We start from the raw sequence: 24,701 nt of genomic DNA, 5'->3' as shown, positions 1-24,701 counted from the left end.
GGAATATGGGACAGTATTTTTTAGGCCCGTATTTAACATTTGTGGATTTGTTTCATTGTGTTTCCCTGTTGGTAGCACTATCTTGTATTTCCTTCCAGATAAACAATTAAGCCCTTTAAAACATATTTGGAGGTTAACGGGTTTTTTGCCTGGCATGAAGGAGGGCAGATGTTCCACGCACATTCCAAAGACGACAGTTGAGTGCACCAGGGAATCAGCGCAGAAATTTGTATGCTGGGTTTTTCCCTGCCTTCAATTAAATTAATAAGAACTTTAAACTATGAAATCTGGATAATTTAAAATTATATTGGCATATTGATATAAATGCAGTTCTGGCAGCAAGAAATGTCAGAATTCTCTTGTATGTGACAACGTTTGCAAAACATGACAGTGCTTTGTGTAGGTCCTTTGGTCATTTGGGTTGAAATTTGGTTAGAAGTCACGGTTCTGAAGCATTGACTTGCTGTGTGGAGTTGGTTCACTTGGTATCGTGGTGAATGTATTTTATTCTCTGTGGAATTGAGCACCTCTGGAATATCAATATTAGAATTAACATGAAGTCAATTGTATTTTGAAAGAATTAAGTCCACTCAGGCTTGGTCAAATTCTCAAAATCATTCTTGCTTTATGTCATCTCCATGGTTTTAAGAATGTTCCTTTTGTTTCAGTTAAGAATTTATTTGTGTTTTGTTTTTGGTTTTCCCGAGTGTTTTTCTCTTTCCCATTTTTAGATCGGGAGGAGTGCGTTTGTGACCTCCTCTTCATCTCTACCTTCCTTCCCCTCCACGCTTTCCTGGTCAAGGGATGAAAGCACACGAAGGGTTAAGTACCTTCCAATTGGTCTTTTACCTGGAGGAGGTGGCAATCTCCCTGGAAGCCCTTATGCCTCTGCCTTCTCCCCTTTGACGCTGACTAGCCTTCATGCTTGCATGAAGCAGTATTTCCTCACTTTCCATTTCTTCTGCCACATGCTGTGGATACGTGCCTCTCTCTAACGTCACAGCAGCTAAAATCTTTAGCATTTAACACCGTGCACAGTTACTCCACATCACTTGTTCATCTGCATAACACTGAAAACAGTCAGGAGACGAGTTGGTTGCTGCGTGGAAAGTAATTTGGCAGGCACTTGCTGGTAATTCATAAGCCAATATATAACTCTTCCTACTGACTAAAATGCACTGCATGAGGCATCCGAAGCTCACTGGCCCCTCACTTTAAGGCCTGCTTTCTTTGGGGGCTCTCAGTTTGCACCTATCCAGATTGGTACTGATGGACCGTTTGTTTTACAGATGTTCGTTAGTTTGTTTGAAGCGAGTTCTTAAGCGTCCAGACAGAGAGCAGTTCATATTGCCCACCCATACATTTAGTATCAGCTGTTTTCTGCTGACCTTGAGAGATGGAAGACTGAACGGGCATGGGCCTTGTTTTTAGCAGGATTCCTTTCAGGGCAAGATTAAAGACCCTGAGAGTGTATAAAGGAAGCTTATATTGGTCTTCCATCAGGATCTACAAAACTTTGTTCTTAGGGGTTTTGTTAGCTGCAGTACTGACTCTAGAGAAGAAATTGCAGTGTTACCAAGAAACATTAAATGCATTCTGTAAGCTTTTATTATTCCAGAGCCACTGTCTTTGCTGTGGCCTTATATGTGAGCTAGTAACTATTTGAAGAAGCCTTGTCCAGCTGCTTAAACTTTTTTTTAAACACTGTTCTCTTTTTGTAGTGGGGCAGTTAAGTCTAGTCTTACTCAAATTCACTTGCTAGAAGTGAGCATAAAATGTCACCTTGCAAAAGGACACGTTTAGCAAGGCAAACAGTTTGATAGACTAGTCTGTCCATGAGAGCTTCTTTTCAGACCAGGTTTTATTTGGGATCATTGAACTAGCTGCAAGTTATATATTCAAAAGAAGGGAGAAGCACGTTGCATTTGTGGCTTGAGAATAACATGCATTTTTGGCTGTGAAGGGGCTGTGGCTGCAGTAAAGGACCCTGAGCAGGTTCGGCTCAGTGTGTCCCAGACTAACGAATGCTGGGGATGAACACCCCCCGCAGCTCTGACCAGCCTGAGCTTGCACTGCTTGCAGAAAGTACCCTCCATCGTCAGGATGAGTCGACTGCATTTCGAGGTCTTGCTCTGACTAAACCTATTTAGCTTTGAAGCAGGTATCAATATAAGGTCCTCTGGGCTGGTTTTAGATGTTTGTCTCATTTATTAGAAAATAATGAGTAGCTTATACCCATTTTGTTGTATCACATGCTCAAGACTTAGGCTTTGCTTATCTCTGTATTAAAACAAGACTTTCTGAGAGTAAACTTGAAAAATATTTGTTTCTTTTAAGACTTAACTGATTTTGAAAAGATCTTTCAAGAAAAGTTTTCCCTTTTTGCTCTGCTTTTTCTGTGTGGTTAATATAATGAAATCAGTACCGTTCCGTTTCTTGGACAAGCATAGCAGAGTCTCTAATCAAATTTTACTATAGAACACTAAAATTTTCAAAAAACCTAAGTTTGTGGATTTAGATGTTGAATGGTCATACTCAAGCCTCTTCCTGCCAGGATAAAGAGCCTGCTTTTTAAATCCTGTGTCCCCATTTTATTTTGACTGTGCAGTGTTTGAACAGATCAATCGAGTAATTATTTGATTTGCAAGTAGGACGGAATGATAAAACTTACAAGGGAATATCCTGCTCGGTGGAATGCAGATCTGGGTTTGGCTGCAGCTGGTATCCGTGCTGTGCAGTACTGGAAACTTGCAGAAGTTTGGGTGGTTTGTTCTTGTTGTACACTGATTCCATAATACCCTGTTCTTGTAATTCATTGTTGTCATTTGCGTTTCTGACCATAGTGTAGAGCTTTGCTGCTAATCATACTCTTCTCTATACACCTGGGAGAAGGGAAAGGTCAGACCTTACATGTAATAGTTTCATATCTTCAGAATGTGTCACTTCTACAGCTGATCTTTACTAGCTATCCTGAGAGGCGAGCCTTCAAAAAATGCTTGTTTCTTCCTTCTGTGCAGAGTAACTTTAAAATGAATGGAAAATGTTCATAACTCCAGGTGCTTCAGAGCTCAGAATTGTTGATTTTAACATTAGATGAGTGCTTAACAAACATACTGGATCTTAACCAACAAAAACCAATTCCGAGTCACATTTTGGCCTGTTCTCAAGGTACGAGTATTATTTCCAAAGCGTATGGATCAGGGATGCAAATTGAAGGTGTCCCTTACAGTCTTAACACTTGAGATCCCCTCATCTTGACCTCAGAGCTTCTGTAGAGCTCCAAGGATGGTTCTTGAATGCGGATTGTGAAGGACCCTATTACGTGAGCAGTGCCTGTGCCTGAGGCAGGAGCTGGTGCAGAGGCTGAGCTGTACGTGGAGTGACACTGATGTGACGTACCTGCAAATGGACGAGCTGTAGTAGGCACTTGTGATGAGCTCTGCAATTTTTAAGACTAGAGTAGGTGGATGTGTGGTGATCCTGGGGCCTGGCTGAGCACAGGAGTGTGTGTGCCTCGGGGCTTCAGTCTGCAGATTCCTGGGAACTGCAGATCGGCCTGACAGGAGGTATTCAGAGCATAAACCCCCAGGATGTTGCACTGCCTGGGCATAAACTATCCAAGGCAGCTTAAACCAGGTCAGAGAAGGGAACTTTGAATCTTGCTGACGGAGGGGGCCGTGTGTTAGCATCTGCAGGGAGAGCACTCTTGAGCTGTCATGGTGCAAGTATGTTCACTTGTGTTAGCAGCCCTCTGAGAGGGTTAAAAAAAAAGGTGTTTAGGAAAAAAAACCTGAGCATCATCCTTGCCCGTGGATTGGATGCTTTATTGGGGGGTGCAGAATGGTCTCTGTAGGAAGAAGAACGTGTGCTCAGAGGCAGGGAATGGGCAGTGCACCGGTTCCTGGTGTGGACACGGTCCCTGTATCTCCTCAGGGAATGCCATACAAAGGGGAGAGCAGGAAAACTCTTGGCCTCTGGCTCTGTCTATATTCTCCACCCTCTGGAGCAGCATTCCGCAGCGGGGCCTTCCCGCACTCGGTCTGGCCTCCCCTCTGCAGTGGGCCTCCCACACTTGGTCTGGCCTCCCATGCTTGGTTCAGCCTCCAGCTCTGTCCTCAGCCTTCCCTCTGCATGGTCCTCCCGCTCGAGGTTTGACCTCACCTTCCTCACGGGCCTCCCACTCGAGGTTTGACCTCCCACTCCACTGTGGGCCTTCACTCTGGGTTCAGCCTCTGCTGTGGATTTGGCCTCCAAGCTCATTTTGGTATCCTGCTCTTCATTCAACCTTCACTCTTTGTTCAACCTCTCACTTTACAGTGGACCTCCAACACTCAGTCTGGCCTCCACTTCGTGTGCTTCCTGCCCTCGTTTTGGCTTCCACTTTGGAATTGGCCTCCCACCCTCATTTTGACACCCTTTCTTCAGTGACCGTCTACTCCTGATGGTTAGGGCCTCCCACCCTTGTTTCATCCTACACCCTGCTATGGGCCACAGCTCTCACTTGGCCTCCCAACCTTCTATCACTCTCATGTGTTCAGTGGGCCTCAACTCTCCCCATTTTGGCCTCCAGTCTGCAATGGGCTCCATGTCTTGTCAGTTCGGCCTCGTACATGCCCTTTGGTCTTCCACCCGCAGTTTGGCCTCCACTCTGCAGTGGGCCTCCTGCCATCATTTCCATCTCCTGTCTTTGTTTTTGCTTTCCCATTGCAAGCCCCCAGCCCTTGTTTTGGTCTCCCATCCTGCGGTGGACTTCCCATGCCTGGGTCAGACCCCCATGCTTGATTTGGCCTCTACTTTGCCATGAGCCTCCCATGCTCAGTCCAGCCTCCTGCTCCGCTGTGAGCCTCCCACACTTGATTTGGCCTCCCACCTCGTGCTGGTCCTCAATTCTCCTTCCAGCCTCCCACGCTCAGTTTGGTTTCCTTTCTGTGTTCAGCTTCCTGCGCTGTGTCTGGCCTCCAGTCCGCTGTGGGCCTACTGCTCTTGGTCTGGCCTCTTTTTCTCCTTGGCGGTCCTGCTCTCTCTGTTCGGCCTCTGCTCCCCTGTGGGCCTCCCCCTCCCTGCCCACGTGGCTGGGGAAGGACGCGGTGCTGTGGCCGTCTGTCCCTCCGTGGGGTGCCGGGGCAGAGCCCTTCCCTCGGTCCAGCAGGGCTGTGCCGTGCCAGCAGCACCCAAGGCCTCGGGTGCGAGCTGGCAGCAGGAGCGTGGCACAGGGTGGGGGGACACGCTGGGCTCTAGGGCAGCGGCTGGCGCAGGGGCTGTCGCGCTAAAGAGCGAGTCTGCGGGACATGGCGCTGGCACAGCTCGGGGCTCTTCTGTCCTGCACAGCGCTAAAATAAATCTGTATTCGTTGCAGGCCTCGAAGCTGGAGAAGCAGAGCAGCGTGTCCGAGAGCGACTACGATAACCCCACCGCCCCCCCGGAGCTGGAGGAGACGGGGTAGGTGCGGTGAGGCAGAGCTGACGGCACAGCTCCACGCTGTCAGCGACGGGGAGTTGTGTGAGCAGCCGGTTCTGTCCCGCAGGGCCGACCTCGGCTTTGTTCCTTTGCAGGTCAGGCAGGAAGGGCCGGCAGAGGAGTGTCATCTGGCAGGGGGAGGGATCCATCCCTGAAGACGCAGACACAGCCCCCAGCTCCAGTTTGCCCAGTACAGAAGACGTGATTCGGAAAACTGAGCAGATCACTAAGAACATTCAGGAGCTGCTGCGAGCAGCGCAAGAGAACAAGCACGACAGGTAAGGTGCGAGTGCTGGAAAAGCCCCGGAGTCTCTGAGAACAGGAAGAAAATTCTTCAGGTGTTCTCAGAAGTACAACCGGTGCCTTGCGTTAGTGCTGGAGATGCTGATTTCACACCTACAAACCACGTGGGTCCGTGGTGTTTCCTGGTGACCTGGATGGGGACGAGTGACCAGTGCAGGCGTTGGGAACACTCGCTCCCGTCCAGACAGGCAGCGCGGCCCCCTGCGAGCGGGTTCTGCCTGCTGCTGCCTGCCCTGCCCGCACCTGGCACAGGGACAGGGAGAAAAGTGCTTGCGAAGTCCTGCTGCAAAGCACGTGTTGGTTTAGGTATAAATCAGATTTGTTACAGAAAACTTGGTGTAAGTTTCTCTTGGATCTTCGGACCTCCGTGACCTTAGGTAAGGACACCCCGCAGAAGTGTGATAGTAACACCAAGTTTTGTTTCAGGGAAAAATTGTGAAGGCAGGGAGAATTTGGCTTTCCTACTGAAATATTAGTACAGATAATGTACCAGAAAAAGCTATTTTAAGCCATTGGGTTTAGACACAGGCGTAGCCGAGTAAGCAGGAGCCTGTTCGTTGCCACACCAGGTAACATGCAGCGTCAGCTCCCTCGGGGAACTTCTTCCCCAACTGAACAATTAATTTCCAGAATAGCTGTGAGTGAATAAAAGGGATACTGCCCTTGACTGATCGTCAGGTGGTGCTCCTGCACAGCTCTTGCAACTCTTGTTTACAGTCTTCTACATCTTCCCAGGTACGGAGACGTTTTAGGGCTGGAACAGCTTTGGTCTCCAGAAAATCCCAACTTGCGGGCTGGCAGATCCCACATTCCCTCTCCCGTCCCAAGTTCTGTGCCTGCCCTTGCCTGTGAGAAGCAGCTGGAGATTTGTCTTAAGCCCTTGCTTCCTGCCTTGCTGAGAAGTGTGCAACAATGGGGCCACTTTTGTTCTGTATTTTTTCCTTCTTGTACTTTCCTATTTTTAGAAGGAACAGCGCGCGGCCTCTCCTCACGCTGAATGGCGAGTTCCAGCGTGTTTGTGCTGAGCTTGTTGCCCTTGACCATAACCTTTTCCACTGCAATCCCTTGTTGCTTGTTTCTCACAGAGAAGCAACAGTAAGAGAAGCTTTAAGGGAGTTGGGGCTTTAGGTATATCACAGGTTACAGTATTTGAATTATACATTTTTTTTTAATTGTTGAAAGAAACAATGCAGCATACCTAGCTTTCACTGTTAAATTGAATAGATTTTTAACCAACCTGTTATGGACTTTTTAGTTTTCTCTTCTGTACCATGTGTGGAGTGGGGTGTTTGCCAGTACTTAAATGAGTATAATCTTGTAAAACACTGAACTACAAAGCTGCTGCTCTTTGTTTTCCTGTTCCTTGGCTTTGTCTCAGTGGGCTGAGAGCTGCAGAGCCTGGGGCACGCAGGAGATGGGGCAGGCTCCTTCCACCCTTCTCTTTTTGCAGTAGGGGAACACGTCCTTAACCAAATGAGACACTTAGGGATGTAACGATACACCTCCCAAGCTAGTGCTGGGAACCTTGTAGATGAAAATCATGCACTACAGAGATAATTGGAGAGTAATAAAATGATGCAAGAGTATCATCTATTAATGAAACCCCTTTCTTTTTTTTTTTTTCCCCTCGTTTTCTGCCATTCCTTTGGCTGGCTCACCTGGCCGAGCAGACAGTTAGAGCCTGCTGGAGCTCCGACCCAGCCCCGGCTGCCGGCGCTGGCTCTCTGGGCTGAGCGTGCTCCCCTGCAGCCTGGCTCAGCCTCCTGCTGCTCCGGGCTCTGTCCCTGCCTCCCAGTGTCCTTTCTCTTCCTCTCGGCTGCCGCGTGCCCTCACGCACCGTCTGTGCGAGGGTCGTTGGTGGTTGTGCGTGAAAGGCCTCGGATGATAAACTGCAGAGAGTCTGTACAGAGCGTTAGGAGCCTGCGATACTGCCCGCTGGGTCGAAGCTCCCACTGCTGATTTAACGGGGAGCAGAATCACAGCCTGGAACTGGAACTGTCTCTAGTGTAAAAGATTCTCCTGCCTCTGTTCTGGTCGTTGTCCATCGAGATAAATTACAACAACTAACAGCACGATGTGTGGTTGCTGCTTCTTTTCCTGTTGCAAAAGGAGCAGGAGTTTCCCCGTTCCCAGCGTGCAATGCTTGCACCTCACAGCTTGGGCCCTCAGCTCTGTCAGATGAGATCATCTGTATCTTGAATCAGTGTAAAAGATGTGTGTTTATATAGAGTATCTTCCAACCTGATCAAAATATTGTTTATTAATGCCTGAAATAAAATGAAATTTAAGTGAGATGTTCTTTAAAACAGAACTTCTCAAGTTCTAACCCTGGGTGTTGCTGCCAGTGACGAATCCCAGGATTGGAGGGAGAGGCTACAAGTTACTGCTAATGATGGATTCTTTTTTCCAAGCTGTCACTGCTTGAACATCTCTTACTGGAATGTGGGTAAACTCAACAAATGTGTCATCTTATTTCATCAGCTTACAGGGAGTGTTTAGACTAGAAAATAAAGCCATTTCTCCAAGACACACTAAACTTTGCAGCTAACCTAGAGAAAATATTATGAAATGTGTGTGGTTAATCTTGGTCTCTTCCATTCAAGTTATTCTCAGGGCTTTCCCTGCCTTGTTAGTGAAGGGTTTAATCAGCAAACTGGCTTTTTAATGAGGTATGGTGCTGTTCGGTGTGGCTTGCAGGGAGCAAATTAGCTGTTAACTCAGTAGCAGGCTGGGAATTTCAGTGGAAGACTTCTCTCCACTTCTGGTTTATTTGGAAGAACTCATCTGATTTGAGATGTAGAGGAATAGTTCCTTTTTAAAGCAATTTTCCTGCATTGCCAAAATGACCCCCGAGTGTTGCTTCTTTCTTGGAGCATTTGTAAGTGCCCTATTTTTGCACCTTTGGTATTGCAAGATGATTGCATAAATAATGACTGGGGGGTTGGTTTTCTGGTTTTTGGTTTTTTTGCTTGAAAGGGCGATGATCTACCGTAATCTACAGATGCTGAATATTTTTCTTGAATGCTGTTGCTTTGTGATTTTTGAGATTTTCTTGCTTAAGATTTAATCCCGTTAACTAATTTATGCTAAAATTGAGTCTTTGAAGCATAAAAACAAGTCTTTTGGAATTAGACTTTTGACAGACCACACTAGCACAGCGCTTCAGAGCAGCTTATGATAGTTTTAAGATCTATTTCGAACAGACCAGTTTTCGTTTGTTGTATAAATCAGAAGTGAGATCTGTGAGGACTAATGGAACCTGCCTTTATTAGCTAACTCAACAGAATTACTGAATATTTAGCCTGAAACTCTCACACTGTGACAGTAGTTGGTAGTCTGGAGATGCACGTATGAGAATTGTGCGTTGTCTGTCTAGTGTGTGTAAATCAATCCAAGAAGGCATCTTGGTGTTCTTAGTTGCCTTCGCGTGATGTTGTACCTTTAGTTAAACTTCACCAAAAAGCAGGGCGTGAGTTCTGAACTGGAAGTTTGGCAAACCCCTTTCTCGGTAGGTGTCTAACCTTCCAGTTAAATGAGAAGGAGGAAATACCTGCATGGTGCTGCATTTCGGGCTTCAGCTGATAATGAACTGATACAGGGATGGAAATTAATCTCCTTGGAATCGAGGCGTGTCCTCGGCGTGTGTCTGCACCAAACTGAAACTCCCTGCCCGGCGGCTGACCCACCGGGGCATGTGTTTGTGACAGAAGTGGCTCAGAGCACCTGAGGACCGATGGGTTAAAACCTTATGGAGCTCAGACTTCAGGTCTTGCTGCCACCTGTTTTGAATAGAGCTTTTTGGGTTTCCTGTGTTTTGGTAACTTAGGTACAAAGTGGGTTTTTTTAAAGGCTTTGTAACTTGCACATGGAAAAGCAGAGCAGGAAAGTTGAATTGCTTCAGAGGTGTAGGCAAGACAGTCCTATAAATATCAACACTTGGCTGTCACATTTTAGGAGTTTGGATGGCCAAAATTCAACTCTGAAACATAAAATCAATTGAAACGCCTTTGTTTTTTTTTAACTTCAGAGATTACTGGATATTTTTAGCTGCTTAGATCCTTAGCAGTTTAAAAACTTCTCTTTTAGTAGTCTGGTTTTTTAGTCTCTCGCCTTACAGAGAAAGAGCTCTTTCAAAACAAATGGGTAGAGATTCCCCTAAAATGGCAGCAAGTTAAAATTACTCAGATCCCATATACAAAGAGGTTTTTTAATCTGCTTTTGATCATCAGTACTGCAATGAGGAGAAAAAGTTGCTTTATTTCCAAAGCCCTTCTGTATCACTGGATTTTGCTTCAGTCTTTTCAAGCTGCAGAATCTTACTTTCCTTTGTGCCTGACTGACATGAACCAGCTTGCTTGGGCACGCTCTCCCACACACAACAATATGTCGTCATGCATACACCAAGCAGGAGCCGAGCAATTTTCTGTACAATTTGGAGAAGAGTTCTAGCATTTGAGTAGTCAGGCGAGGGCAGGTCAGGAAGCGTGAGTGTTATGAATTAATGGGCAGTTAATATTCATAGACATGTTTCCATAATCGCATACAAATTGAGACTTATTCTGACAATGTTCGGTATAATAGGTGGGGACAGTTATTCCCTCAAACTTTAATCAAAAAAGTAATGAAAACTTAAATAATTTTGTATTATTGTTGAAGTTCTTGCTTGTTCTAAAGTCGCATAGTTCTGTCCAAGCCTGCGCTGCGGCGTACGGGGGCTGCTGAGATGCTGTAGGTCACCATGTTGTGTCCTGCACCAGCTACTTCTGTTGCCTTTGGTGCAGCCTTCAAATATCTTTTTAGAATATATATGGGGGGTTTGATACTCAGTTGTTTTTAGAATAGCCACTGACTAGTGAAATTGAGGAGGAAAGGAGTTTTTGACATACTAAACACTACATTGCATCTTCTTGCAGCTATATACCATGCTCCGAGAGAATACATGTGGCAGTAACAGAAATGGCAGCCTTGTTCCCAAAAGTAAGTACCTTCAGCATTAACATGGGCCTCGTTCCTCATTAGATTTCCCTTCAGTAAATGAAAACCCAAAGCCAAAGGTAGAGAGCAAAGACTTGGTGGTTTTGTTGCATCTGGCATCTTTGTATTTATCAGTGTGCTGATTGGGAAGGGCTAATGTGTGAATCCAGGCCTTTCCTTTTGCTCTTGAGCTTCAAACTCTGAGAATTGGCCTGCAAGTCCTCCAAAACTGGAGGCATCTAGCCTGGGGGGGTCGTGTGGTTTATAGGGGAATTCTGCTGGGCCCCTCACCCCCAAGCATCCAGCTGAGCGCTGTTGTCTGAATTTCTTACTTGCAGGTATGTTAGATCTCTTAGCCACCGAAGTGTTCTTTTTCTTCACAAGAAATGGAGGGAGTGAAAGTTTTTGTAAAGGCTTATCGACCTTTATAAAACTGCCAGGAAAAATCTAACGCTCTTGTGCCCACCTGAACTGATCGTCTTGTACTCGCTGTGTCAGCCAGGAAAGGGGCTGGGTAGCAGTAAATGGGCACTAGAAAATCAGTGTGAGGAACTTCCTAAAAGAGAGCGTGAAGCAGTGTTCCCTGCACGCTGCCTGGCAGCAGTTTGAAATGTCCCTGAGATGAGAGAGGAGCAATTCCAGGAACTGGCTTCATCGGCCCCTACCCCCCTGTCTCTGCAACAGCGATGGCTTAGGAGGCCCCGCAGGCAGGGCCTGGGTTAAAGACTCCTGGGAGCCACTCCCACCTAATCAAAACCGATCCTGAAACGGTTTAGTTGGAGTTCAACTTCTGCTCTTCTGCTCTCCTTTCCCAGAAACCCAAATCTGAACTGGTAAGGACTTCTTTGCGCCTGCTGACATCTAGTGCCTACAGACTCCAATGCGAGTGCAAAAAGACCCTCCCGGGGGAGCCCTGCCCCGCGCCCGACATCCAGCTGGTCACCCAGCAAGTCATCCAGTGCGCCTACGACATCGCCAAGGCTGCCAAACAGCTGGTTACCATCACAACCAAAGAGAACAACAACTGAGTCACACTTGGCTTTTCAGGCTTGTTTTTTAAGGGTTGGATTTCAAATAGAGGTGTGGAACTATTCCGATTTTTTTTTTTTTTTGTAATGAGGAAAAACTAAAGGGGGAAGAAACTTTTTTTAAAACTCAGTATTATTTTTGCATGTTTTCTAACAATTTTATGATTAATTTAACCCACTGCCTTATTTTGTGCCTGCGTTGCCAGTTTAGTTACAGATCCTAGCATGTTGCAAATAGCTGTTGAGCCAATACCGCGTCCCAGCGTCGCATCAAGCTCTTGCTGGCTGTTTCCTCGGGGGCCACGTGCCGCTTTCAGGTAGCGCTTTGCAGAAGCCGGCGGCGCGTACCGGAGGGCAGGACCTCGCCTCCGCTCTGGCCGGCCCGGAGCCTCGTGTGCCGTGGTGCCGCCGGCCCGGACACCCGCAGCAGAACGGGCTCCGAAGGCTCCAGGACTGTAACCGCTACCCAGCGGGAAGAAGGTTGTCGTCCTGGTAACGGAGTACAAGCCAAATATTCTCTGTTCCCGTATCGACTGTTGTGCAATAACGCGTTTTTAGTCTGCTGAAACAATAGTAGTTGTGGGCATCCGAGCTTATTACACGTAACTATACAAGGTCTTTGTCACTTTACCCGTTTTGGAAGGAATTTGAAACTTAATAGTTATTTCTTTTAGTTGTCACTATGCCGTTAATATATGTTTGATGTTACTTTAGGGCATTAGTGGTTAAAATATTATCCCTTGTTTCTGAGTTAATAATTCATTCTTAAGTTTCCTGCAGAGTTTTACTGTCTTCAAGGCACCATCTTGTTTGCAGCAGCATCGCTCAGTAACTCCAGATGCAATTTCACTAAAGATTTCTGTGATCATTAAACCAACAAAGGAAGTTCAGGAGTGCCAGTGCAGAAGCAGCTGTGTCTGCCATCGCATGTAACCTCTGTACCTCAGCATACCCAAATGTGAAAAGGTTCTCTTCTATCTAGTAAGTTTTATGCAAATCTTTCAAAATTTTACAAGCTACCTACGGGGTAACCCACGCTAGGCTGCCTGTCGGAAGGGTGGATGGGTAACAAATGTCACTGTGAGTTTCAGGTTTTTTCATTCATAACCATTCAAAAACTTCTAAAAATGTCTGAGTCTGTATTTCCAAAAATGAGAGTTTGTTGGGGGGCAAAAAAAATCACTAATTATTGCCTTTGCCCATGTCCTGTGTGGAAGTGTGTTGTCATTTCCAGGGAGCTGCCCATCCAGGCAGGGTGAGGGGGCTGCAGAGAATGTTTAGAGGTTTCACAGAAACCTTGGAGTGGAAATGTCCATCTGCTGCCCCACAAGCAGGGCTGCAGCGCGCGCTCTGCCAACAGCACCCTCTCCTCAAGGCTTCCTGGTGAAAAACTGCCCTGTTTAGGTGAACAAACGAGCTGAAGTTCAGCAGTTGGTCCCTCTTCAAATCACAGCGTGTTTGTATGTACATATACACACAAAGTGCCATAATGCTGGGGGATGCCTCTATGTTGTAATTAGGTCCCTTTTAAAAGCAGCACAAGTTTGAGGGAAGGGAGAGAGTAGATGACAACCCAGTAAATTAATGTTCTTCATTGCGGGGTTTGTTATTTCCTTTCTGCACTTCTGAATTCCAGAACTGTCTGTAAAGGCCTGGGAATGCCGACAGGCTGGGATTAGAACTGCGAAAGACATTTGTAAAACCTGCTTCGGAATTATGCTACTGGCAATTGAATACGTAGATAACCTGGGAACTTTCCCTTAAATTGGCATTGCTGGAAGGCAGCGGATGGTATTTTTAAATCTCTCAGGATGCCCTTGTAGGCTGTTCTTGACCATATCTTACCTGATTTCCAAAGCAGGGTAACACTGAGTTATCAGCTCTTTAAACTTGCCCCCGTACCAAAACAAACGTACGCTTGGGTAACTGCACGCCCTTGCTCTGCGCCACCTCCAGATTCTCTAAAGCCAGTCCTTCAGCTTAGGGGAAGGCCTGGCTCTAAAATCAGGGCCAGCCCCTCACCGAGTGCCCCCGCCGTCACCCCAGCAGCGTTGCTGGCCGACGCCCCGTCTCCCACCACGGGGTGTTCAGGGTGGGGACGGTGCGGCTGCGCCATCACCCCGGAACGGCGGCACCTGTCCCGCCCCACGGGCGCTTTCCCACCGTTGTCGGGGCAGAAGCGGCCTGAGCCCGCGCTGATGGGCTGCCTCAGCGCTGTCCACAGGGGCACTGGGCAGCGAGGCCAGCGGCGGAACTCGAGCCTGCAGCTCACACCAGGACAGCAGATTTCTAATACCTGAAATAACAAAGGTGTTTTTTTTCTTTTAGGGCTAGATCTCCTCTTTTTCCCCTGTAAACAAACTTGCTCTTTCTTTACCAAATGCTGCATAGGAAAGTACAAATTTTTTTGCCTTTTTCCAAAACTTGTATTTATCAGTGTCATTCTGTCTGTACAATATTTTGACTTAATCTTTTGTTTACAGTATTACTATAAAATGCTAAAACCTTTTCAGTGTGCAAAATTATTTGGGCTTAGCTGACTGCTGGTTCTGTAAGGAGGAGATCTTGGAAGAGGTTTCTGTGGTCGGTGCTGTGGCCGTGCCCGTCACCGCAATGGCTCCTCGCACGCTGTGACAGGACCCGAGCAAGGAATCAAGTGCAATAATTGGCTAAAACTCCCCTCCAGCAGTTTGCTCATGTAAAGAAACAAACAATTATTATTTCGTAACTATTAATTACAAAACAAATAAAAAAAAGAAAAGTCTTCAGCATCTTCTGGCGAGGAACTGGACATTAAGAATTACGGCCACAGCACACGTCATCCATCTCACTGATTTGCAGCGCGTTCTCAATTAACTCTTAAAGGTTTCTTTGCTGTGTGGCCCCGGCGCAGCACCTACCAAACTCCATCGTCCTCACTGCTGAGCACGGAGTAGCTGAAGCAGTTCACTCCCCCAAGGCTGCTCCCACCTCCCAGAAGAAATTTGCTTTCCTGTTCAGCTGTGCCACAGCGATATATTTTCAGAGATCTCCCGAGTTGAGTGTCGGTGTCGTCGTAGGCTATTCCAAACCCACTGTTATTTCAGTTCCTTGATTCTTCAGAGTTTGCTTCCTGGAGCCTCGTTCCTCAGGCGCAGAGGACAAGAACCCTCAGGTCCATGCTGCTTTCGGGTAACTATAGTGCTGAGAGGGTCAAAGCAAAGACTGTAATTACTTCAGGGGCTCTAGAACTCTTGCAACATCCAGACCTCTGACTGCGGGAGCTGTTCTCTAATAATGACTGAGGTGAGCGATTCCGCACGGAGCTCATAGTTTAGTATGAAAAATAGGATCTGGGCATACATTTTTGGACAGGTTCCTCAAATTCTGCTGTTTCTAGAGCCAGGAAAAACCCAACAGAAGGCATAAAGACAGCAAGCGGCTGAGATGCGCTGTACCGACTGCATTAATGCAGCTGGTTGTGCTGGAAATAAACATTTGAGGCAGTAGCAACAAGTCTGCTTCAAGGGTTATTTAAAAATGAGGACCTAAAGCATCAGTATCAGCAAAAGAAAAGCAGTTTCTGAGAGAACTCTAGCCCTCTGTTAGAACTAGCACCTGGTGCAGGACAGGTGGGTGTTCTGGCGCCGCGTGGCAGCACGGAGCAGAAACACTGAGAACCGTGGGTGATGCCGCCGGGCTGGTGTCGGGGTGAGCCACCCGCCCGGGCCGCCCCGCCGCCCTGCTCCTACCCTGCTGCGATACCCTTGCTCTGCCAGGCGCCCGGCCTCCCGCCGCACCAACTCCTCGCAGTGCTGCCGGGTGGATCTCGCCTCCTCTTCCTCCTCCCTCTGGCGCTGCTCCTCCTCCTGTTGTCGGAAGCGGCGCTCTGTCAGCTGGGCACAGAGACAGGGTGTCACAGCAAGGTCGGGCACTGACCAGGCCATAGTGGCAACACGTGCTGTACCTGCGCCGCCAGCTCCTGCCTGCGGGCCCTCTTCAGTTCCTCCTCCTGCTCTTTCTCTCGCCTGGTCCGTTCTTTTGTCTCTTCCAGGTCTTTAATCAGCTGCTCTCGGTACTTCACAGACTCTTCCTGGGCTCGTCTGTTGAACTCCATCTTCTCTTGGATCTGGCGCTGTCTGCCCACAAGGACCTTTGGGAAGGGAGAGGATTAAGGGAGAAGTCAAGAATTGGGTCAGACCCAGAACTGGGGAAATCTCAATGCTGACAGTTAAACTGCTCTCAGGAAGCGTAGCGGAAGCAGAACTCTGCGCTAGGAACCCTCCAGAGGGCGGTGGGTTACAGCTGGAACGATGGCTTCATCGAGCCAAGAGGTCATCACCTCGTTCATCAGGCGATCTCGAGCTGCTCTCTCCCTTTCCCATTCTTCTTCCCTCTTCTCCCACACTTTTCTCGCTTCTTCTCTAAAGGAGAGAGGAAGAATTATCTCTAAGGTTATAATGTACAGTTAAAACCCCTGCGTAGTCCCTGGGCACGGACGAGCTCCCCGGGGCATTAGCGGAGCGCTCGGGTTCCTCCTGCCTGTGCCACAGGTCCGCTCCCATCTCCCGCTACCGCCCGAGGAGGCAGCATGCCGACAGGAGACCCAAACAAGGGTATTACTTCACAGTGGGGTGGGTAGTTAAGGGCGCTGCTAAAGCTGGAAAGTTTGCAAATCTTCCTTCTTGCAACAAAACGTTGAACTACAACTCGATGGGAGCTCCTACCACCAGCAAAGGTGCTCTCGGTGCAGGGGAGAGTGGGAGTTGAACCTAAACGAGGAACCTGAGGCAGCTTTTATCAAAGGAAACAATACAGGGGTTTTGGAGTCACGTAAGCTAAACCCCTCCACGTCAGTAACGCAGAATCATTGCATGTTGGTTACAAAGCACTTACAACTGAAAGGTCGTTCTTGCTGTCTCTGTTACACCTTCTCTTGTTAGTAAAGCTCTTGCATTAGAGCTAATGTAACAGAAATTATGGACTATGATCTAGGCAGTTGAAAAACAGCCTCAGGTTTTGCTTGCTTTTGCAAGGTACCTGGCCCACAGAATGACCAGCCACCGCTTTCAGAGCCTGTTTAACAACCGCCAGCAGAGCTGTGCCGACCAGGCAGGAGCATTCAGCACACAGGGGCTGCTCAGATGATGCTCAGAGGTGCGCAGACTCACCTAAAAATAGTCTGCAGCTCTGCTTCCCTCTCCTTTTCCAACTGGAGCTGTTCCTCAATGACACGTTTCATCCAGGCAACATCTGCAACAGCTTGCTCCCGTCGCGCAGACTGCCGGCGCTGATCCTCATCTTCTTTCTCGAGGAGGGCTAATAAGATTTGCCTGTCTATCTCCTTGAGAAAAGCCACAAGATTAACGACTATCCAACAGGCTTCCAGCCTGTGTGCAGGGCTACTCCACAAATTATTGTGAGGAGTGTCAAGGAAGACACTCAGACTGCTGGCTGCCCCATGATCTTTTTCCTCCAGCCCTGTTCCCAAGCTGGAAGGGGCTTCCTAATTATCTGTAGGCTTCAGAACCAGACACATAAACAAAACACAAAGAACAAGTTTCTCCAGCACGCAGCATCTATAACATCTAAATCAAGAGGTATTTTCTCTTACCAGCTCCTCTTGTATCTGCTGGGCTCGTCTCTTTAACTGGGCGTTACACTGATGCCTCAAAAAGCGCCTGAAGGAGAAAAAAAAAAGAAAAAAAGAACATTCAGTCTGACTCTAAAGCCCCATGTTGTTACACCCAGTGCTCAAGGAGTTACATCTGTGACAATGTGACTTAACAGGCAAGAGGTACCTGCCACCGCTAATGCGAACAAAAAGGTAACGGCTCATTGGCTGTTCCGGGCGCTTCCATCAAAACCCAAATATTTACAACCCACCGCTGCTACCTGAAACACCTCGTGCTGCATGCGGACGCAGGAGCAGATTCCATCCAAGCCCTGCTGAAACAAGCTATCCCCAATCTCATACCCAAGCTCGCTCTTCTTCCGGTGCTCTTCCATTTGTTTCCTTTCTTCTTCCAAGTTCTCCAGCTCCCACTGCTGCTTTAATAAATCCTCTTGTTCTTTTTTCAGCTTTGTTGCCTAAAAGGGAAAAACAACCACAGAGTATGTCAGAGAGCCAGGGCATCCCAGAGAGCGCCTCTGTACCAGAGTTTGTACCCCGCTCTGCTCCTCCACCAGCAGCCAAAATCCTCATTGCAGTAAACATTCCACATTAATTTAATTGGTGGCCTCAGAGCACTGAGGAGCTCCAGCTGACAGCGCCTTTGACCTGAACTTCCCACACTTAGAAGTTTCTACAGCTTTTTTCTCATCTGGTGCAGCACAAAAAGGTGCTCATGTTTCAAGAGGAGCAAACAAAAGCCACCAGGATGCGGTTAATCTGCCAGCGTTCGGGGGGAGGTCTGCGTCACTGACAGAAATTACATCACTGCTTTAACCTAGTGAAAACTGGAGGGAAGAGGTCAGGTCTGTGTGGCTGTATTTCCAAGGGAAACAATGAATTTCCTTCTCAGATGAGGAGAAACTAAAGCTTACCTCCGTCTCCTGTAGTTTCAGTTCTTCTATTTGTTGAAGCAACATCTCCGCTTGCTTCTTCTCTTCCAGCTGGCGCTTCTCCTCCTCTTGGTTCATTCTTTCCAGCGCTTCCCTTCGTGCAATTTCACATTCATTTTCATAATGTTTTTGCTCTTCAAGTTCAGTTGCTTCTTGCTTTCAGAGAGAACACATGGCATTTAACGTTAGGCTCATGCAAAGAAACAGCCTCCGGCTCAAGAAATCCACAAATCAAACTCCTCCAAGCCAACATGGATTGGGAAACTACGGAATAAAATATGCTGGGAAGGAACCCAAGGAGAAAGCCAAACTCTGCTCATTGCTGCCTGAAAAGGGTGATCAGTCTGTGCACGGCCTTCGCAGGACCCTGCTCAGGTCTGATGCGAAGCACAGGCGGCCTCACAAATACACTCAGATTTTCCTACTGCAACCTAGATTATTGTTTTCATTAACTGTGAAATCTGTATTTGAAGGCCTTTATCATTCTTTCACATCAAAATCACTGTATCCCCACTGGCTCTGCGCTGCGGCGGCTGTTAGACAAGCACCCAGCGCCCCGCTGAATCCTGCCACGGATCCACTCAGCGGGCAGCACTGCGTTTTCTAGGAGACAGGAATGACAGCTCTTCATTAAAACCATCCGTCCTGTTAACAGCTCCCATCATTCTGCGACACCAGAACTCCCCATCGCTATGGGAACGAGCACGGTGACCTCAGTCATTATTTCATTCAAGATGGGTGTGAGAAAATGAACAAACAGCCAACTCCTCTTCCTTCCACATCTGAGCCTGCCTACCAGCCATGTCACAAGGCAGAGAGTCACCCCTCCACCAGCTCACGCGTTTCAGGAGTTGGCCCTAGTGACCACTAACACCAGGGCTACCCCAGCCTACCTTGTTTTTTTGATGTAGCTGCTCACCCCAAGCCTCTACCACATGCTTCCTGTGCAGCTCCGACTCCACCTGCAAATGACAACGATGCCATTAGTGCCAGCGGCTCTCCTGTCCCCAGGACCTCCTGGGCTCTCTGGAGCAGCATCCTGCCCAGCTGCAGCCCTGAAGGCCCTGCAGGAGCTGCCTCCACAGAGGAGGGCTCGTTGAGGCGTCCTCGGCACCCACCAGGTGCCAAGTTGAGGGTCAGTGTCACGTGCTGGTTCTGGGAAACACTACGGTGACACTGAAACCAGAGGTGGGGCAGCCAGAGCAGCGGGATGGCAGGATAAAGAATAAGGAAGCGCCACAGACAGCTTTAAAAAGCACCCGAGATACTTATATCATGGGCACTGCCTGCTCTGAGTCAGAACACATTTCTGACTGGTTTTGAAAAATACCAGCTTTGAGGGGACTTCTTACACAGTTAAGCCATTTTCTTCTTTGCCTTCTGCTTATCAGCACTTAGGGCAACGGCTGCGATTCAAGACGGAATGAACAGTAGATACAGGATGTCTTTCGAGCTAAAAACTGGTTTAATAAATGCAAGACAGCGGGGACTAAAAAGAAAGTAACATCACCTCCCGGAGCTCAGTGCTGTTTTTCTTCCAGTGCTCATAGAGCAGCTGCTCAGCAACCTGGAAACACGAGACTTGGGTTATGCCAGAGTATAGAATTCGAGATACCAACCCCCCGCCCCACACAGCCGTTAGTTAAGGGCACAAAGCGCAGAAAAACGCAGCGCGGGGCCCTTCTGCCCAGTCCAATTTGCCCATTCGAAGCAAGGCAGCGGCCCTAGGAGCTCCTCCACCGGGAGGGACGGGGAACCGATCCCGGGCGAAGAGCCGGGGCTGCGGGGGGCCCCGCCGCTCCCCTCACCTTCCTCCTCCGCTCCTCCCGCCCGGCTCGCAGCTCCTCGCTCCGCCGCCGCATCCCGCCGCCCGCCCGCAGCTCCCGCAGCTCCGCCGCCAGCGCTTCCCGCTCTTCGCCGAGCAGCCGCCGCAGCCGCTCCCGCCGCTCCTCCAGCCGCGCCTCCTCCTCCTCCTCCCGCCGCACCGCGACACACCCGCCGTGCCGGGGCTGGGGCCTCTCGGGGCCCCGCCCGCACCGGGGAGCGCTCCACCGCGCCTGCATGGAGCAGCAAACGGCGTCCCGGGCGAAGGAGCGGCTGACCCGCTCCCAGCGCTGCCGGCTGCGCTCCTCCAGCTCCCGCCGGCGCTCGGCGGCCCGGCGCTCCGGGGCCCGGCCCCACGCCGCCATCGCCGCCCGGAACCGACGGCCAGCGCCACGGCAACGCTCCCCGCCGCTACGGGCGCCGCCGAGGGACAGCCCGCGCCCCGCCGAGCTTCGCGGGGAGGGCGAGGCCGCTCGCAGCGGGCCGGGCGCTGGGCCGGGTGCCAGCTCCCCAGCAGCTTCACGTATTTATCGCGCTGTAAATAGTTCGGGTTAAAGGTTTTTGTTTCTGTCAACAGAAACTCGTCCCGCGCCCAAACAGGCCGGGCCCTGGCTGGCCCAGCGCAGCCCCGGGGTCCGGGTACCGGCCCGGCGGAGGGACGAGGCTGCGGCCTCGCGCCAGCCAGAGATCGGTATCGCCCCGCGACCTGTTTTTCTAGAATAACCGGTAAAACCCCCAGATCTGGGGCCCAGTCACCAGCAAATCCCCTCCCCCCTGGACACGGCTGAGCCTCCCTCTGCTCCCCGCGCCGTCCCTCTGCTCTCTCCCGCGGCGGGTGGGTGAGCTCCCCCTGCCCACACGGCGCTCGGTGTCATTTTTCCACCCACCCCCCTCGCTCCTTCCAGAGCCTTTCACAGAAGTGTTTAAAATTAATCACTCCCGCGTTAGGGTTGAGGTTTGTTTTCCCAGCGCGGGTCAGGCCGCGCCGAGGCAGCGAGGGCCGCGCTAACTGAACCATCTGCTGCCTATGAAAAATTTATTTCTCCTCAATAATTAACAGCCAGCAGGCAGGAATACTGTACCCGGCCGGGGGAGGAGCGGCCAGTGCGGGGCCGAGACGGCGTCAACAACCGCGGCGGGGGATGCTCCGGTTTCCCCCCCCGCTGCCGGAGCAGGGCCCGGGGCTGAGCCGCGCTGCCCCCGGGCCGCAGCGGGGGGTGAACCGGGGCGGGCTGAGCGGCGCGGTGAGGCCGGGCACACCAGGCCGGGCACGGCCGGCACCAGACCCGGCCCCCGCGGCCGCCCAGGCCCGGGCTACGGGGCGGGGGAGGGCCCCGGTCCGGTCCCGGGGGCGCTGAGAGGAGCTAAGCCCCGCCCCCAGCCCCATCCCGCCGCCCGTTTCTGCATTCCGATTGGCGGGCGGACGGGGGGCGGTGCGCCGCCATTGGTGGGAGCGGCGGTGGGCGGGGCGCGGTGGCAGCGCGCGGCCGGGGCGGGCGGCGGAACCGGTGCCGGTGCCGGAGCGGGACGGGCCGGGCCGGGCCATGGCGCTGCTGCTGGAACACGAGTTCAAACCGCTGCCGGCAGACAAGCAGATCGAGACGCTGCCCTTCCTGGAGGCCGTGGCGCACCTGCCGCCCTTTTTCGGTGAGCATGGGCCGGCCGTCTGCGGGGGCGGGAGCTACGGCAGGGCCCGGCCCGGTACCGGCCCCGCCGCCGCGCTCAGCTGTGGCTGGCTGCGAGTAGAGGGCTCCGCGGTCCGGGTAGCCCCCCTCCGGTCCTGGGTGGGGCTCCCCCGGTTCTGGTTCGCTCCCCCCATCCCCGGTCCTGGACCCCCCCCGGTTCCAGCTGCTCCCGGCCCCCGGTGCCCCCCGGGGAAGCAGCCAGGGAGGGCCGCGGTTGCATCACGGTCCCGTCAAACCTGCCGAGCAGCCCCGTTGGGAAACATCTCGCCATCCCCGGGGCCCCACGCCCTGGCAGAGCCGCCGACGCCTCGGCGGGGCCCGGCCGCCTTCCCCCTTCCCGGTACGCCCCGCCCGGCCCACGGATCCCACCCGCAGCCGTTCACCCCACGGCGGGGTCAGGGCCGTGGGTGTGTGGCCGGCACAGCCGCCCTCGTGCCACGCCGGCCTGCTGCCCGCCACAATGTCGGCTATTGTGTGAGGGCTCGGTGGCACGGCTCGGCTGGGCAGGACACGGGGCTGCCTGCCTGGGGACGGGCAGAGAGTGTCCTGTGCCCATCGTGCTGCTCCAGACCATCATATCGGGGCCGTGTCCCGGAGCTGGGGGGTCAGGGGGTCACTGGCGGGAGGCAGGGCCGTCCTGGAGGACTCGCTGCGGCCGTGGGCGAAGCCTGACGAGCCCTTTGCTGTCCGGTGTCTCGGTGCCTTGGCTGTGGTTAAGGTGAAGCCTATTGGTTACAACTCGGGACTTTGAGGTGTCTCCTGTGTCCACTAATGACTAATCATCCTCCCTCCCTGTTTCCACAGATTGCCTGGGGTCTCCCATCGTCTACTCGCCGGTCAAAGCAGACCTGACTGGAAATATCAAGGTAGGAAGGGGCACAGGAGGGCGCGGGGGGGGGTGAACTCCCATGCAGAGATGCTGTAGGGTTGGAGAGGCAAGACCCGAAAGTGTTTAAAAGGACTTTTCTTCCCATGGGGGCTTTCGGGCTCGGCAGCAGCTCATCTCAGTTGTGGGTGTTTATTAAGCGCGGGGCTCCGTGGACAAAGCCCAGAAGAAACCCACTGCAGGCACCACGCTTCCCCCCGCCGCAGCCCTGAGCACCAGCCCGGTTGCTCTCCGGTGCCACCCACTCTGCCCAACAGCTCCCGGGAGCCAAACCCCCTTCTCTGCCCTCAGAAAATCCGGGCGGTTTATGACTCCAACCCCGCCGAGTTCAAAACGCTGCAGAACATCCTGGAGGTGGAGAAGGAGATGCACGGCTCGGCCTGGCCCAAGACGGGCGCGACGCTGGCGCTGATGTGGTTGAAAAGGTGATTCACGGCGTTGGGGGCTGCTCCGGGCTCTGTCCCGGCACGTGGGGAGCCCGTTAACACCGGCTGGGGTGCTGCGTTTCGGGGAGCGTTCCTGCAGGAGCAGGAACACACAGGGGCAGGCGTCAGCTCTGCGAGGGGGGGTGTGCTGCCGGCGCTGTGGGTTTTGGGGGGGCCCTGGATGCGCCAGGCTCAGGGGGTGCCTTGCTGGAGGCTGGGAAGCAGCATCCCCTTCCCCACCCCGATGTCTCCGCTCTTCTCACAGGGGCCTCAAGTTCATGCTGGTGTTGCTGCAGAGCATCTCCGACGGCGAGCGGGACGAGGAGCACCCCAACCTCATCCGAGTGAACGCCCTGAAGGCTTACGAGATCGCGCTGAAGAAATACCACGGCTGGATGCTGCAGAAGCTCTTCATGGTGAGCGTTTGCCTCTCCATGGAGGAAAGCTGCCTTTCTTTAAGCACAGCTGCTCCGTTAGTTGCCCCGAGCAGGGATGTGCTTTTGGGGAAAAAAGGGCTTGGAAACATGGGAAGCTGCTGAGCTATTTTGAGCGGTATTTCCGGGGGACCCTCTCTGCGCATCTCTGCTTCTCCAAGAGCCCGGCCACCATCCCTAAGGTCATTCCCATGGGAACAACCCAAACCAGGGTCCTGCATGCGGGATGGGGAGGACTTTGGGTTTGTGGGAGCCTCACAGTTCCTCCCCTGTTTTACAGGGCTCGGTCTACGCTCTTCCGTACAAATCAGATTTGCTGAAGGCGTTGGAGAAGGGTAGAGAAGTCAAAGAGGAGGAAAGCATCGAGAAGATTCATCAGTTTCTCTCGAGGGTCACCCCCATCCTGGATGCAATTTATGAGATGTACACGAAGATGAACGCCGAGCTGAGCTACAAAGCCTGAGGCTGGCACGGGACTGGCAGGGCTTAAATAAGGTGTGACGGGTGCTACCGGTGTCTTAATCACCACCGAGGCAGCTGGGGCGGCTCCCGGCTGTCAGGCGACTTTGATTCTCATCTGGATCTGCAGTGGATGATCTCTTTTCTAAAAAAAAAAAAAAAAAAAACCAAACCATAATTAATTTCCTATTGAGAATGGAGCAATAAAGCAATTGTACCTCATGTCAGCGTAGGACTTCCCAAACTTTTGTACTAAAGAGGAAAACCAGCTGTTTCCCATCCTCACCGCTGGGTTTACACCTGCTGTGGTACGGGGGATGAAGCGTGAAGCGTGGCCGGCAGCAGCGTCCCGCCGGTGCCACCGAGGCTCTGCCCTGGCTCTGGGACTGCGCCGCTGCCCCACGGGCGCCTGACGCCGCTCAGCACCCGGGTGAGAAACTTCCCAAATGATGCCGGCGGTGCCCGCGGCGGAGGAGCCGGCGATTCCCCGGGTGACCCCCCAGTCCTCCAGCGCGGGAGCGAGCCCCCCACTCCGCCAGGACGTCCCGTCTTGGTGGAAGCACACGTGGCCTTATTAACCCAGCGCCTTCCGGCGCTGCCGAGCCCCGCACCGGCGGGGCAGGGAAGCACAATTTAATAAAAACTCACGGTAACCTCGGCCTGGGTGGCTGTTTTGGGGGGGC

At 51.5% G+C, this 24,701-nt stretch overlaps 3 protein-coding genes across 8 annotated transcripts in view; 2 read left to right on the top strand and 1 right to left on the bottom strand.

The window, feature by feature from the left end:
• The window catches only part of GIT2 (GIT ArfGAP 2), a 32,165-nt gene extending 17,895 nt beyond the window's left edge, over positions 1 to 14,270 (top strand). For 2 of the 4 annotated variants that reach the window (XM_074887715.1, XM_074887714.1), the window contains exons 16-20: positions 732 to 821; positions 5,357 to 5,439; positions 5,553 to 5,735; positions 10,674 to 10,737; positions 11,550 to 14,270. In XM_074887715.1, the coding sequence (XP_074743816.1) occupies positions 732 to 821; positions 5,357 to 5,439; positions 5,553 to 5,735; positions 10,674 to 10,737; positions 11,550 to 11,762 (633 nt within the window). In that variant the 3' untranslated portion in view covers positions 11,763 to 14,270. The remainder of the gene's footprint in view (positions 1 to 731; positions 822 to 5,356; positions 5,440 to 5,552; positions 5,736 to 10,673; positions 10,738 to 11,549) is intronic. The other 2 variants (XM_074887717.1, XM_074887716.1) reach the window with 1 other exon arrangement.
• Positions 14,271 to 14,459: 189 nt separating this feature from the next.
• TCHP (trichoplein keratin filament binding) lies at positions 14,460 to 21,370 on the bottom strand. Of its 3 annotated transcripts, none has more exons than XM_074887719.1 (11): positions 20,114 to 21,370; positions 19,816 to 19,872; positions 19,199 to 19,267; positions 18,288 to 18,461; positions 17,719 to 17,831; positions 17,356 to 17,422; positions 16,913 to 17,082; positions 16,084 to 16,165; positions 15,709 to 15,894; positions 15,507 to 15,637; positions 14,460 to 14,945 (listed from the first exon to the last, which is right to left on the bottom strand). In XM_074887719.1, the coding sequence occupies exons 1-11, from the start codon at positions 20,492 to 20,494 to the stop codon at positions 14,861 to 14,863; spliced, it is 1,515 nt and encodes a 504-aa protein (XP_074743820.1). In that variant the 5' UTR covers positions 20,495 to 21,370; the 3' UTR covers positions 14,460 to 14,860. The 3 variants fall into 3 exon arrangements, with proteins under 3 accessions (XP_074743820.1, XP_074743819.1, XP_074743821.1); XM_074887718.1 differs by having other exon boundaries at positions 16,913 to 17,085; positions 20,114 to 21,337; XM_074887720.1 differs by having other exon boundaries at positions 15,494 to 15,637; positions 16,913 to 17,085; positions 20,114 to 21,326.
• A 180-nt stretch (positions 21,371 to 21,550) lies between these two features.
• Positions 21,551 to 24,676, top strand: GLTP (glycolipid transfer protein). The gene is made up of 5 exons (XM_074887721.1): positions 21,551 to 21,776; positions 22,619 to 22,680; positions 22,992 to 23,125; positions 23,391 to 23,541; positions 23,840 to 24,676. Exons 1-5 carry the CDS (start codon positions 21,674 to 21,676, stop codon positions 24,020 to 24,022), a joined length of 633 nt encoding a protein of 210 aa, XP_074743822.1. The 5' UTR covers positions 21,551 to 21,673; the 3' UTR covers positions 24,023 to 24,676.
• Positions 24,677 to 24,701: the final 25 nt, after the last annotated feature.

This window comes from Strix uralensis, chromosome 17 (genome assembly GCF_047716275.1).
Source record: "Strix uralensis isolate ZFMK-TIS-50842 chromosome 17, bStrUra1, whole genome shotgun sequence".
Lineage (NCBI taxonomy): Eukaryota > Metazoa > Chordata > Aves > Strigiformes > Strigidae > Strix > Strix uralensis.
Note: the sequence above shows the minus strand (reverse complement) of the source record. Positions and strands in the feature narration are given on the sequence as shown.

What these genes read in the sequence shown, in the direction of transcription:
- GLTP (XM_074887721.1), top strand. Translation starts at nt 21,674, where the DNA reads ATGGCGCTGCTGCTGGAACACGAGTTCAAACCGCTGCCGGCAGACAAG. An exon ending in GCACCTGCCGCCCTTTTTCG is followed by an intron (nt 21,777 to 22,618) that starts GTGAGCATGGGC and finishes CTGTTTCCACAG; the next exon opens with ATTGCCTGGGGTCTCCCATC. An exon ending in ACCTGACTGGAAATATCAAG is followed by an intron (nt 22,681 to 22,991) that starts GTAGGAAGGGGC and finishes CTCTGCCCTCAG; the next exon opens with AAAATCCGGGCGGTTTATGA.
- TCHP (XM_074887718.1), bottom strand. Translation starts at nt 20,494, where the DNA reads ATGGCGGCGTGGGGCCGGGCCCCGGAGCGCCGGGCCGCCGAGCGCCGG. An exon ending in GAGATCGCCTGATGAACGAG is followed by an intron (nt 15,895 to 16,083) that starts GTGATGACCTCT and finishes CCCTTCCCAAAG; the next exon opens with GTCCTTGTGGGCAGACAGCG. An exon ending in GGCAGGAGCTGGCGGCGCAG is followed by an intron (nt 15,638 to 15,708) that starts GTACAGCACGTG and finishes CTCTGTGCCCAG; the next exon opens with CTGACAGAGCGCCGCTTCCG.